This window comes from Berghia stephanieae, chromosome 5, assembly GCF_034508935.2.
Source record: "Berghia stephanieae isolate SIO BIC M18660-M18661 chromosome 5, UCSD_Bste_1.3, whole genome shotgun sequence".
Lineage (NCBI taxonomy): Eukaryota > Metazoa > Mollusca > Gastropoda > Nudibranchia > Aeolidiidae > Berghia > Berghia stephanieae.
In genome coordinates this window covers 38,815,505-38,830,404 of record NC_088364.1, presented here as the reverse complement: position 1 = coordinate 38,830,404, position 14,900 = coordinate 38,815,505, and the positions used below count along the sequence as shown (strand labels likewise).

Here is a 14,900-nt window from a genome sequence, read left to right as displayed (position 1 = left end):
CCAAGGGATGACTTTATAGAAAACATCAGCTCATTGATACAAAAAGCAATAAACTCTTTTATTGCAATACTATCATGTTAAGTGCAATTCTAAAATAACCCCCCCCCCCCCCCCCCCCAAAAAAAAAAAAAAAAAAACCCAAAAAAACAACAACAAAAAAACAAAACTAACTTGACAACAATTTTCTAACTTAAATTCAAGCATTTAAATTGTTCATCAAATAATTTTGAACAATCTGCAAACGGGATAGAATGTGACCAATCCACTAATGATCACAGCTAAAACCATTTGTTTTGACAATGTTGATACTAACCAAAACAATGAGCAAACTCGTGCAGCATTATCTGCTTTCCAGGCTGGGCTTTTACAACCTTCAATATATCAGTTGTAAAACGTTTAAGCTGTGCACGAGGACTCAGGGTGATCACCTTCCTTTCTCCAGTACCTAAAATCTGTATTTTAAAAAAATGAGTAAAAATAGAGTCAATGTACCATGTTTTCTCATTGAGAATAGACATAAACACATTCACATTCACTAACAGATTAAAAAAAATAATTGGTTCTTACTATTCAACTTAAAAAAAAAACACCAAAAAATATCAGAATGGTCAAAAATAAAAATTACATACCTGAATAGCATGTGGAATGGCTTCGAAAAGCTCTTGAAGCTTGGTGTATCCATAATCAGCCACCCGACACTGCCGACCAAAGTAATAGTGATAGGATGGGATGAATTTGGACACTGGCATGGAGCAGTTGGGCTGCTGACGAAGAAGGTCCATTACCTCACGGCTGATCTTGCCCAGTTCTTGCCATGAGGTGCCTTTCATCATGTCTGATAAATCAGATATTATAATGACAACAACAATAATAATAATAATGATAATGATAGCAATAATAATAATAATAATAATAATAATAATAATAATAATGATAATGACAACAATAATAACGATAATAATAATTATAATGATAATGACAACAACAATAATAATAATAGTAATGATAAAAAAATAAAAAAATAATAAAAAAAAAAATAAGAAGAAGAATAGTAGTAGTAGTAGTAGTAGTAGTAGTAGTAGTAGTAGTAGTAGTAGTAGTAGTAGTAGTAGCAGTAGTAGTAATAATAAGTAGTAGTAGTAGTAGTTTTTGTTTGTTTGTTTGTTTGTTGCTTTAGGCCTCTTCCAACACAACTGAGGTTATATGAGAGACCGCTGAAACAAAAAAACAAGCAATCTAACAAAAATAGTACAAATGTAAATCAAAATCATAACCTAAAGATATCATAAGCTAAATTATAAATAACCAAGAACAAACAGGCAGAAGATTTACAGAAAAAAAATATCCCCTGTCAAAAATACAATCACAAACCAAAGAAGCAGGATAGGCTAGTAAAGAGAAGAAGAAACGACATCACTATCGGATCGTACACCCATGCGAACATCATAGGTATATGATTCAAGGGTGATGCTCCCATCCAACCACCAGCTAGTAGTAGTAGTAGTTAGAAGTAGTAGTAGTAGTAGTAGTAGTAGTAATAATAGTAGTAGTGTGGTGGTAGTAGTAGTAGTAGTAGTAGTCACCCTAATTACAATGGCTCTATGTAATTTATCATAATAACCATAAAATTAAAATAATTTAGAATCACAGTTGCTCCATCTTAACTCTATACCAAGAATACAATGATTTTTTTCTTCCTGCTTAATTATTTTCAATTTTTACATGCACACTCTTTCAATGTTCAAGTTGTTTAACATGACGATTATTTTGCAAAACGTGATTATGACTAGGCTTAAGAAAAGGACATAGTTAAATTAATAACCTTTCTTTTCCTTAATTGGATTTATTATTGAAAAAACAAACAAAACAAACTCGAGCTTTTATAGAACGCAATATCCACTAAACATGCTCAAAGCGCTTTACAAAAGGTCCCTGACCAACAGCAACACATAAGTAGAATGAGACACGACGCCTTTTAGGCGATAGTACAGTTTATTTTTGACAGATGGTCAGGTACTCATTTTACTCCTAAATACAGTGAGAGAATGTGAGTAAAAAAAGCCTTTTCCAAGGACTCAACTATGTACGAGTGAGGCTCGAACCCAGGACCTTCCGATCCGAAAGCGAGTGTCATACCAAAAGCCCATATAGCCGCAGTAAAAAAACACAACCACCTCACAAAATTTGACAAGTGAATTGACTATAGTGTTTGATGAAGTCATTTAACATGACAACAATTTGCCTGCGTGCCTCGGAATGGATAAATAAATTTAAATGATGGAAATGTGCAAAAGGAGAGATGACATCATCCTGAAGAAGTAGAGAAAAATGTACAAGGGAAAGATCGAGAAGCAAAATAGGAGAGTGATGCAACAACCAAAAAAGTTAGAGAAGCAAATAAAACCAACAGCCTTCAACACAATAAACAAGATAGAGTCGGAGCCAGTTCCGTGAAAGAGAAGATGGTATAAACAAGTGTACCAAGATAACGAGTACAAATTCTTTTACCCTTTTTCCCAAACTTCTGGCAAAATGCTTTTGGTTTTGTCTGTTTTTAAGGGTATTATGATATTTTTATGGGCAAAAGTGCTGTCAAAACCTCAACCAGTTGCATAATGAATATGCTCTACAAGCTGATAAAAAGTAGCAAAAAATAATTCAGAGCAAGCACTTTTTGTAAAGGATATAAACATTAAGTCACTCTGACTATTGGGTAGTCTTTATGGTGTAACGGTTAGAGGTAATGAAAATCATAAAATATTACCATAAAACTGCTCCTTGTTTTCTTGAAACTGGATGACCTTGACCCCTGCCTTGGAGACGGTAATTTCTACCCCAGGCACACAGGCAATGACATGTTCTAATGGTATCCCATCCTTCGTTGGTTTCAAAGCATAAAACTCTGCTGCATAACATGCTGGGAAACTGTGGCATGGCAAAAACAAAAAAATAAAACAAATCCATGAATACTTTGATAGCTTATGATTTCACTTTTATAAAAAATAAACCTATGATTTCATTTATTTCATTCATTTCACAATGTCTTTATCCAAGTGTTTGTTTTGAGATCTTACCTCATGAGTGGCACAAATCCGTTGTGTGATAAGAGAAGAGAGTGGAGCTGTGGGGAGAAATGTTTACGCATCACTGTCACATTTGGCAACATACAGGAGTTGAGCGCCTCAGTGTAGAAAGCTGTCCCTTCCACACAGTGGATTGTACAAACTGGCTGTTCAAATGCATCTGCCGTCTGCAAATAGTCAACGTGGAATAGATAAACATTAATCACTCCAAAAGTTTTACTTTAAAACATTTAACAACAAAACTTAGGTTATTTAAAAATGGCGCCCCCCCCCCCCCCCCTTCATGTTACATTAGAGTAGTAACATTTTAAAATTTCATTCTTTTAGGAGGAAGATAAAGGAAGAAGTTTTGTAAAATTATTATTTTTTAAAATTCATGTTTTTATTTTAAAAAAGCATTATCAACCCTTCAAATCTTGCTCAGTGGTACAAAAATTAGTGATGTAGATATCCAATGCCTTGAAATTTGGAATTTGAAATACCTAGTTGAAAAATAGAAAAATAAAAGAAGTAAAAAACAAAAACTTTTAATTCGTGCTTCACAAATCAGAAACCTCCTGTGTTTAAACACTAACTTTGCTCACCTCCATTTCATTGGCATAAACTGGCGTAGTAGATCTTTTGATTCCAGGCTGGAGCTTAACCCATCTTCCTGCTCCACTGATTTCCTGGATTTGAATAATGTCTCGCATCTTATAAATGTCAGACACACTCACTGTCTTGTGGAATCTATGGATTGAAAAAATAATACAATTATTAAATAAAAAACAGTCCTAAAGGCAACCTTTCAGGCTAATGAATAAAAGAGATCAACAGTACAGGTCAAGCAAGTGCGTTGGAAAATTATGTCATCAATATCCCCCTACATCCTGATCTAGCTTACCTTTGTAGATTTAATCAAATGTCATGTTTGTGTTAGTGGAATATATCTCAATGAAAACACGCTTAAATGACTGGTGATAATAGAAAGACCAAGAATGAAAACAGAGTAGGCCACAGTGAGAGAAAACAATCCTCACCTTCAAATATAAGAAAAGGAATATTTTTAACAAATAGAAAAATTTTTTTTCTACATTCTGTTTCCTCTATCATCTATCAGCAGCATACAACTTCGTCTCCATCCTTTTCTTTTTCTATAAGATATCCAAATTTTTATTTTACAAAAATATTTGGCCTATCTAGAAATAATGTGCTATTAATTCATATAGAGACCTTACCTTTGATCAAAAAGGTCAATAATTCGAGACAGAGCCAGTTTATGATCCTTTGCCTCCATCAGTAAGGAAATAGTATCCGTTCTGAAAAAAAAATCACAATATCCAAATAAAATTATCATGAACAGATATTCGAATTCATTTAAGCAAAAATAGTAGTTTAAATGCTATCCACTTACAGACTAATATATAAAACAGTGAGAACTGTTAAAGGCAAGATCTCTGGCCTTATGTTGAGAGCATGTATCCAATTTAAACAAAACTCCACAAATGGCCTTAAACTATGATGTAGGTGAGAAATGCTGAATAAGTTTCTGAAAGTGTAAAATTACTTTTCAAATATAAACGATTTAAAAAATATGCGTGTTGTACAATGATTATGGCTATGACTGTGTTCTTATCAATGCTTGCAAGTATGACAAGTTAGAGACACTTTCATGTCATTTATTCAAAGATAAAGTATACAAAATTAGTAAAAAACATATCCAAGAAATCACAAACATGATTGCAGACCTTCATTTTAGATGAAAGAAGTAGGAATATTAGTACTTGAAGTAATTCAGTTATCAAACTTGGATCATTAAAATAATAAAACAAAGAAATTTTAAAGTTTTTGTCATGAAACCCAATAGAAAAATGGCAAAAGCAACATTTAGAGACTCTCAGATTAGTTATTTAACTTTATAAGGAATGAAACAAAGGAAAATCTGGATCTTTAAAGAACTTAGAAAACTGGATAATCCCACGAAAAAATAGGAGTTGGCAGCTCTGTATGTTCTTCTTCCTCCAGAGGATGGGATACATACTTCCATGAAAACAGATGTATTTTGTAAATAGCATGATTGATCTACAAAAATATTCCAAATATTACATAAAAGGTTGGGAATAAAGACCAAGTTTTCATTTCTGTTTGGATTTGAGTATGGTGCCTCTGTGACAATTGAAATCACACACTCTTTCATATATTTGGTCCCCTTGTTAAGTAGTAACCTCAGTTATTTCTCGTTTTTAAGGGTTTCATTTATAAATGTTTGAATTTGGATATGATGCCTCTCTCTCTCTAGAAAAGAAAATGAAATAAAATAGAAGGAAAAAAAAGGAAAAGAAAATTATAATACAATATCTATATATATATTTAAAAATTTAAAACTGTACAAAAACAAAAATACAAACGAAAAGTTTGATTTTCTAAAACATGTCTAATTTACACAATACAGAGAATCATGAAAAATATTTAGTACAACTTCATGAAAATCATAAAGGAGCAAACCTGAGACTGTCAGCTGGTGATTGAGAACCATCGCTTTTGAATTGCACACTAATCCTCTTATATCCTATTTTCCGGCGATGGAACTGAGAGATTGCAAACCGAGCATCCTGCTCAGAAGGCAGACGGATTGTAGCTATGCATGTATTATCAGCTTGAAGTCTAATCTCAATACTCAAAACCTAAAATCAAAAAAAGAGAAAAGAAATAAGAGGTATATGAAGACTCACTAGAAAGACAAATATCCAGCTTTTCACATTTTCTGGAATGGTACACAACATACATATTAGTTATATCAAGAGTTTTGGAGTCTACATCACTCTTGGTGCCCATGAAAAGAAGTAAGGCAAAGGAGAAGTAGATGTCACCAGCAATCTAAACCATTTGCAAAAAAAAAAAGGTCATCCAAATCTCTCAGACACTGGTGATCCACACCAAAAGGAAGTCACTTCTGCATATCGATGGTTGGCGGATCTAATTTTGGGTGGATCAGACCTCTGATGATGATCATGAAAGTTGAGACTTAAGAGGTTTGATCCGCCAACCACCTACAATGTTTCTAATGGTCATTCAGAGATAAGATTTACAGGGGGGAAATATATTGTATCACAGAATTAGACAAAAACATAGAAAGATCAAGAGGGATAGATGATCCTATCAATAAGCCCACCAGCCAGCCACAACATGTATTCACTTAGGGCAATGGGCTATCACGATATGATCAATCACTTTGGTTTTACAAATTAGACTTACCTTGACATGTGGCTGGAAAGTAGCATAAAGAATCTTTCTCCACTCCCTTGCATGAATATTGTAGTCTAGATTGGAAACAATCAGTTCTACATACTGATCTCTGGTCAAGTTAAAATCTGGTCTTAAGAAATCCATCTCAGGATCGATACTGTCTGGGGTAGGCACTCTATACAAGTGACAACCGGGCTGCTTTGTTCGTGGTCGATTCATGGATAAGTTGCCAAAAGGAGACACTGGCCTCTGATTGTTGGTGTGGTTGAGATTTGGAAGGCCAAAGATAGGAGAAACAGAGGAAGCCCGAGGTTTAAAATTGCTTGCACGTGGTTTGGCCGTGGTTGTATTGAAACCTCTATTAGGGCTTTGATGTCTGAAAAACATTGTTTAAAAAAGAAAGATATGCAATGAAAATGATTTATAAGTCACCCCCTCCCCCCCCCATAAGATGCCAATTCTAAAAATAAATAATTGGGTAACTGGGTCTTATATTAGTCTGGTGTAAAAACTCTTTGGGCTAGCATTCAGGTGATAGCAAACAATTGTTACTGTCCTTTTTAATATGACCGAAACTGAAATAAATATTTCTGATGATTCTGAGCTCACATTACAGTTTATACATTGAAAACAATTTCCCTATAGATAGTATGCAGATGACGTCACTCAGGCCTTTGTTATTGTTTTTGCCATCCGCGTTTGTGAGTTGTTCTCACTAAACTGTATTAACCAGACTATAAAAGTTCATGGTTACATAGAGTTTGTGTGTTGGTCCGTTATACTTCCGGATGGCAATGTTGTGAACTCCTTGGCCAAGCGCATTCTATCTATTAGCAATCTCCTATTAAATGATAAGCAAAAGGCTATATATCTGAAATAAGGAAATAAAACGAATGCCATGAGGAAAAAGAACAAAACGAACAGTGAAGCATAAACATCTTAATCAGAATAATGCAGTTATCTACTGAATGCCTAAAATAACAATTAAAAGAAGAAAAGTAAAGCAAAAAGAAATTAAAAAAAACAAACAAAAACTAAAGAAAATAAAAGCAAATCTCTCAAAATGGATGACTATAATTAAATGAGTAACTTTTAACTCACTTTCCTTTCTTTGGAGTGGATGGCTTCTTAAAGGACTGAGAGGTCTCTTTCTCGGAAGTTAAATTCAATGGAATATAGCCATGAGCTCTATCAGTTGAGAGGCCAAATCCAGAGCTGGACGTTTGAACTAAACTAGCCGATGAACTTCTGGGATGCTCTTTTGGTTTTTGCACTTCTGCTGTTGAACTTTGGGCAGGGTCTATGGGACAAATCCCTGCTTCAGACATCATTTTACTGAGGTCAGCGACATTTGGTCCTTGGTTAGATGTCATTGGCTTTTGGTCCCCTATAAAATCACTTGGCTTTGGCATCATATTCCCAGACTGCTGACCATAAATTGACTTATCCTTTGAAGCAGCTTCGATGAGCTGAAATAAATTTTGACAACCATTAAGCACATACCAAATCATTCCCATTTTCAGCTTTGTATCATTTCACAGAAAATGTCAGATCTATTATGATGAAGATATTTTCTAACAGTGAAAATGATCTGACAAAAAAAAAAAAAAGAAAAGAAAAGATCAAAGAAAAATAAGCTATTTTTTCCCCCCCAGACACGAGAATACATTTTAAAAATGATTATTATCATTATCATCATCATCATCATCATCATCATTATTATTATGATCAATATCATCATCATTATTATGATAATAACACATTATTACTGAATATTCATATTGTAATATAATAATAATATAATAATAATAAAAATAATAATAATAATAAAATAAAAAAATAAAAATAATAATAATAATATAATAATAATAATAATAAAAAAATAAAATAATAATAAATAATAATAATAATAATAATAATAATAATAAAATAATATTATAAAATATTCATAATAATAATATAAAAATAATAATAATAATTACAATATAATAATTAACAAAATTATTATTGATTATTCAACAAATCATTCATGGAAAAAAAAAAGAAGGAAAATATACAACCAACAAATGATTGAGAAAAGAAACATTACCTTGATAGGATCTAAACCTGTAACCTGAGTGAGGTTTTTTGTAGCAAGATTAGGTAAAGACGGAGGTGGCATATCTCTGAACCCAAAGGATGGGGTAGGAATGTCCTTCAGACCTTGGCTAGATGATGGCTTGAAAACAACAATACTTGTTCCCGATTTTCCCGCCTGACGTAGATCACTAATTTCATATGTATGCCCCTTGTGTATAGTATATAGTAACAGATGTAATGGTATGGTACAGATGTCAGAGGGTAAGCCTATCTCCATTTCTTTGTTGCGATAAGCACTCTCATAGAAACGCCACTTGAATTGAAGAGCTGAAGACTGCTTCGACGTTGCCCCAATTGGTGACTGTCGCTGGCAGTGCATCTCCCACTGGAGGTTTGAAGAACTCAAAGGACCCCCAGCAGATTTGAAAAAATTAGCAGAATGGCCTTGAACTCCAGGTGCAATTTTATCACTTCAGGCCTCATCTGAAGATAAGATAAATTTTTTAAATTTTAATTCAAAAACTAGAAACATAAAAATAGAAATCGAACTTAGGTTTACTTATTTTGGATGGTCTTCCTTAACGATGACACAATTGAGCCAGATGAAAGATCATTTAAACGCTACCATAAAGAAAAATGGTCTCAATGTTTCAAAATAATTAGAAGTACTGAAGTACTTAATGATTAAAAAACAAATAAACAAACAAGATGCAAAAATAAAGTTTATACCTGCTTTGCATAATATTGGTCGATATAGTAGTGATTATTATGGGATGGGTCATATTGTGGGTTGATGCCTTTAACGCAGCCACCCCCTTCATCCATCTCTGGAGTGAATGTGCGAGAGGTGGTTCTTTGCCGACTGGATCTGCGCTGGGGAGATGGACTCTCATTCCGCTTCGTCATATGGCTGATTGACATTTCTGAAAAGATATTAAAATTGTTAGAAAATATTAATTATAACATTTTTAAAACAAGAGAGCCAATTGTTTCATTGAAAAATGTCAAGAAAACATTCATTCATGCATTAACTTTTTACATATGCATTCCTTTTCTTAGATTCCGGAAAGCTGAGGGATTCAAACTTACTTCGCACAGTATTATGAAATGGTGTTTCCTCAGGTAAACACACAGTGATTTTCCTTCCATAAACATCTTCACCATTCATTCTCTTTCTTGCTCTGAAAAGAAAGAAAAAAAATTAAGGAATTACTAGTTAATGTTGGACATTGCTTAAAGAAGAAGAAAAAGGGATGTCTAATACCAAATAAGAAAAAAAAAAATATAACCCCTGAGCTCTCAACAGCCATGTGAAAAATAGGAAGAACTTCCATTTACAGGTGCCACATATATTAAACTAACATATATTATAATATCCAATATACATAGATATATGATACATAAGTATTCACTAGATTCAAACCTGAAATAATTGGGAAACATTTTAACATGCAGTATTTTTGACAGTTAAGACAATTTCCATAAGGAAGTATAACCGCAAGAGATGCTTTGAAAGACATACCTATTAGTAAATGTTTCAAATTATATCTAAAAATATAAGATATAACTAATGTAAAAAAGAATTAAATGCAAAGGTTAAAAAAAGAATTAAATGCAAAGGTTAAAAAAAGAATTAATAAAACCCTAATAATCTGACAAGAAGGTGTGTGTGGGGGGGGGGGGGGGGGGGGGGGGGGAATACCGGAGAGAGGAGAGAAGAGAGAGAGAGAGAGAGAGAGAGAGAGAGAGAGAGAGAGAGAGAGAGAGAGAGAGAGAGAGAGAGAGAGAGAGAGAGAGAGAGAATAAAAAAAAAGTAAGGTAATGGGAGGGGAGAGGAGTATCTATACCCTTAAAGAACATAAACACCAATAATCTGTCGGCCAATTTCCATAAAAGGAGCTCCAGGACAGACCCCCCCCCCCCTCTCTCTCTCTCTCTCTCTCTCTCAAACTAAAGTGTCTATAAAGGAAAGAGTCCTAAACTCTCTGTCTCCTCAATTCTTTCTTTGGGTGTGGGTTTTAATTTAAAATTTACCCCAGAAACTAACCAGGAGTATAAATCCGCAATAAAAGAATTAAAATAGCAAGCACAGAACTCCAATTACACTCAACTCGTGTAATGATAAAAGCATGCACACGAATCACTTTCTTTTCGCCAAAAGAAAACTGCACACTTCTGTTCACGACGGATATCGCAAAGGCACTGCGTTAAAACAGGACACATGACTGAGATTGTGTTTCTCTCTCTCTCTCTCTCTCTCTCTCTCTAAGTGTGTGTGTGTGTGTGTGTGTGTGTGTGTGTGTGTGTATGTGTGTCTGTGTGTGTGTGTGTGTGTAAAAGAGTGAAAAAGAGAGCGAGTGTGAGTGTGTGCAATAGTGTTGTGAGAAAGTAAAAGGCAAAACAATAGAAATCTTTTTGACAAACAAAGTGAAATCTACTCACACAGCATGCGTGTAAAACAACACATCACTGGCAAATTTTTTCTCTTTTGTCCGAGTTCACGAATGTGACACCATGGGAAACCCCCCCCCCCCCCCCCACACCTGATTGATTTGAATTGAATCAAAACTCCCCCCCCCCCCCCCCCCCCCCCAAACACTATTTACCTCCTCTTTATCTTTGAAAACTCTTTATCCCCGGACTTCAAGTAAAAACTTACAATCCAAGCAAGTCTCTCCCTCCTACCCCCCCCCCCCAAGCACCCCTCCTTCCATCTGTGTGTGGAGAGAGAGAGAGAGAGAGAGAGAGAGAGAGAGAGAGAGAGAGAGAGAGAGAGAGAGAGAGAGAGAGAGAGAGAGAGAGAGAGAAATTTTCTTTCCCTTTGTCAAGAAAAAACAAAACAAAAAATAAGACAACTCTCCAGGTAAAAATTCCGTTTCCCCCACGACCTTTCTCTCCATCTCGATCCCCCCCCCCCCCCACTCCTTCTACCTCTAATCAAGAAAGCCCCTTCCTCAATCATAACTACACTTTTGGATCACAAGAGCCAAAGAAAAAGTAAGATAAATAAAAAATCTAGTCCAAAGAGGAACAACATTATGCAGTAAGTTGTGTTCAAGACAAGATGGCAATTAAATCTAAAAGTTTCACTCAGACACTAGTTTGAGATTTCTGCCAAAAGAAATAAATGTAAATGGCTCATACCTTAGATATCAAGACAAAGAAGATTAAAGGAGAATTGGTTTACATACAAATAAACATTGTGGTCCTTGAAGAAAGAAGATAAAAGAAAAATAAACACCCCCCCCCCCCCCAAATAAACAGGCATGTTTTACAAAAGGCAAACAATCCCCTCCAGGGTGCCAACAAAACAAAATTGCATCACTTTAATATGTGGACAGGAAGCTATGATAAAGAGGGGCAAAAAAAAAGCATTATTGATTCATTTCTTTTAAGTAGTTATTCTAGGTCAATGGTAAGCCATCAACCTTCCCTTGCCCAGAAAGGACCTCCAGAGAGGCTCCTACCCCCAATAGCCCCAAAGAGGAATCATGGTACATAAAAAGCGGAATTTGAGACCAAAAAGCATAATCAACTTACTAATATTAATTACAACATGATTTGCTGCAGATAATGTAATAGATAATCCAAAGTCCTCAAATGATACAATATAAAATGTCGACAAAACTGCAAATTGTTTAAAGACTAAAAAGGGGGTCAAATAATAATAGAGGACACAGGCCCTGACAGTCTCAGAGCAAATCATTAAATGGTTGGATTTAACCTTGTCAGGACCCCCCCCCCCCTCCCAACGCACACCTAATCAAACAAATGCGCATCCCGGGTACACACACACAAATACACAGGGCTAAAATTAAATAGCGAAAGAAGCCTACTCAATAATAACACCGATTGGAGCCAACATATAATATTACTAGGTCATTTACCTCCCTAAAATATAATATTATCTGACATCAACTGCACAGACTATGAAGGGAATAGTCAGACACACAAAATGTGTGTTGATTGGCCATAGAGGATGATGATGAAATAAACCATAGCTGACATTTTAAAATTATTTTTCTTGATTGAAAAGCGGAATGTTTGCCTTGAAAGCGGAATGGCGGAATGTAGACCAATTAAACGGAATGATTCCGCAAAAAGTGGAAGGGTAGGAGCCTCTGCCTCCATCCACCCAATTTATATAATTTGGTATCCAAATTATAAGGACTGTAGATTCTAACCTGTCCATTAATTCCATTGTGTCAAACTTGAGAATGGCAAACAAAGGTCCGATAGAAGCCACTTTTCCACCACAGTTATTGGAGATCATTTTGAGGAGGTGCCTTACTTTATCCAAGGGGACGTCTTTACTGTACCCATGGACTATCAACAAATGATCTACGACATCCTTAGGAAAGAGAAAATGACAATTAACTTATTGAAAATAAAAAAATAAAAAAGTTAACCTTTTCTTTTTCTTCTTTGTGTAGAAACCTCAAGTTTGAGGATCGAACTACGTGTAATTTTAAAATAAATTAGAAAAAAAAAATAAATAAATAAATTGATGAAGGATTGTTGAATTTATCATACAATGAAATTTGGTGCTTGAGGGTGTTATTGTGATAACTTACCCATTTAACTGACCAAAAGTTAAACAAATGAGACTTATGTATTTGAGTTATGAAATGGTGGTCTTTTCATTGCCTCAAGTTCTTAAAATCAAAATATGCAAAAGATGCGGAATATTATTTTGCGCTTTAACAATAATAAGCCCAATCAAATGTGACTTGATCTAACAATTAAGTAGGGATGGTAAATTATTTACAAACTGATTTTATTTTAGAGCCATTTGCTACCTATACTTTGGCACTGACTTAGTTTTGATATGGAAATATCATACAGAACATGTTGCCTTTAAGCTAAAATATTGTTTGTGAAGCTTTGAGAAAATGAATGTTAAGGTTTGAAGAAAACTAAGCTTACACAAGCAAATTACACGAAATGAAGAAAAAATATACACTCTTAAATTAGGTATCTTATTGCATATAATGGTTTCTGAAAATTAGATGGATAATTAAGTATTTCAACAGATATACCTTGACTCCAGGCCTGTCTGGCAGATCTCTGATCAGATCCTCGTAGAGATAGCTTTCATTTGCACATGATATCAAGGCCTCACTGACCTGAGATTTATGGACTAGGACAACATGAAACTTTTTTCTGTGCCTGAGGTCCGACAAATCAGATGCAAAGTTTACATCACCTAGGTTAGATTTAAAATGATTATTAAAAATAATAAGACCCCAAAAAGTCATTTTCAAAATGAGATATCCTCCAAGTTTGATCACTGCATCTTGGCAGGCTATTAAAACATAAGGAATAGCAGTTGAAAAGGAGTTAAAATAAAGATAAAAATTATACTTGGAATGTGAGAAAAATAATTATATTGAAAATCAACATAATGGAAATAATCTCATGTATGCAAGTAATTATCAATACCAAAAGGGAATTCTCTGTCAGCTAATCATAAAGAGAGGACTCATCTGTCCCCAATTATAATTGCTATCATAAAAAAAAAAAAAAAAATCACTTTCAAAAGATGCTCATTTTGCCTGCAATTGTGTTGAAACCTTATGTCTAAAGATAGTTTGTGGTCATTTAATTAAAAGAGCCTTTACTGGAAGCTTCATCCCACTAATTTCAACGATTTCATCCTAAAATGTTCATAACATTGTGGTGCTAGAATTTTGCTGAATTTAGTGGTCTGATCGTTTTATCAATGACTTTGTATTTCTGGTTACACAGATCACGCACACCATGACAATTGATGATTTCAAAGTCAGATTGTTGTAAGGCATGATAATGCTTTCAGTTGCACTTTTAAGTTATATCAAATACTCAAAAACAATAAGATGTACTCATGGAAAAATGTTTGACAATGCTTTTTTCACAGCTCTGAATCACAAAATCTTCAGATCAGAACTTAAGAAATAACAAATGTCAAAAGAGAAATGTTCAAAAGGAGCAAAATATTTGGCAGAGGGGTTTAGGCATTCAAATCAACCACTTAAGTATGATGCAGACAAAATCGTCCACAGGAGGCTAAATGTGATTCCAATGAATTTGTCTATTGTCTTTTGTCATTTTCACTGTACTGTTTACAACTTTAAAAAACTGGCAGCTGTTTCTAATTTACAAGATGGTTGCCTTGACCATTCAAATTTACGTTTGAAGCGAATTTACCTCAAAATTGCTGGTTTTGAACAATAAATTAGGCTTTACATGTCAAGAGAGAATTCCACTGAAAATCACAGCCTTTGGGATTAATTTAAATGAATCAACTGTTCTAATTTCCTTTCATCGATTCGATTTTTATGTTCATTTAGTGGTTTTCACATTCAGAGCCAAGAATGAGGTGTGCCCCTTTGGCTTTTCTAAAGTAAAAATTTTTTTTTTTTTTTTATATAATGAATATAAAGTGAGTTTTAGGGCTTGCCAAAACTTCATATGCACAAAACATCCCATAATTTCATGATTTCACCCATTCTATTCAAACATTCTTGAAATCTA

At 34.3% G+C, this 14,900-nt stretch overlaps 1 protein-coding gene across 1 annotated transcript in view; it reads right to left on the bottom strand.

The window, feature by feature from the left end:
- Positions 1 to 14,900, bottom strand: part of LOC144973937 (meiosis regulator and mRNA stability factor 1-like) — a 34,192-nt gene that overhangs the window by 13,947 nt on the left and 5,345 nt on the right. Inside the window, exons 4-17 of the mRNA XM_078916825.1 lie at positions 13,427 to 13,593; positions 12,572 to 12,738; positions 9,477 to 9,568; positions 9,117 to 9,310; positions 8,398 to 8,772; positions 7,410 to 7,777; positions 6,318 to 6,684; positions 5,568 to 5,746; positions 4,301 to 4,381; positions 3,668 to 3,812; positions 3,075 to 3,250; positions 2,765 to 2,925; positions 630 to 835; positions 314 to 452 (exon numbers count right to left, since the gene is read on the bottom strand). Coding sequence (XP_078772951.1) covers positions 314 to 452; positions 630 to 835; positions 2,765 to 2,925; positions 3,075 to 3,250; positions 3,668 to 3,812; positions 4,301 to 4,381; positions 5,568 to 5,746; positions 6,318 to 6,684; positions 7,410 to 7,777; positions 8,398 to 8,772; positions 9,117 to 9,310; positions 9,477 to 9,568; positions 12,572 to 12,738; positions 13,427 to 13,593 — 2,817 coding nt within the window. The remainder of the gene's footprint in view (positions 1 to 313; positions 453 to 629; positions 836 to 2,764; positions 2,926 to 3,074; positions 3,251 to 3,667; positions 3,813 to 4,300; positions 4,382 to 5,567; positions 5,747 to 6,317; positions 6,685 to 7,409; positions 7,778 to 8,397; positions 8,773 to 9,116; positions 9,311 to 9,476; positions 9,569 to 12,571; positions 12,739 to 13,426; positions 13,594 to 14,900) is intronic.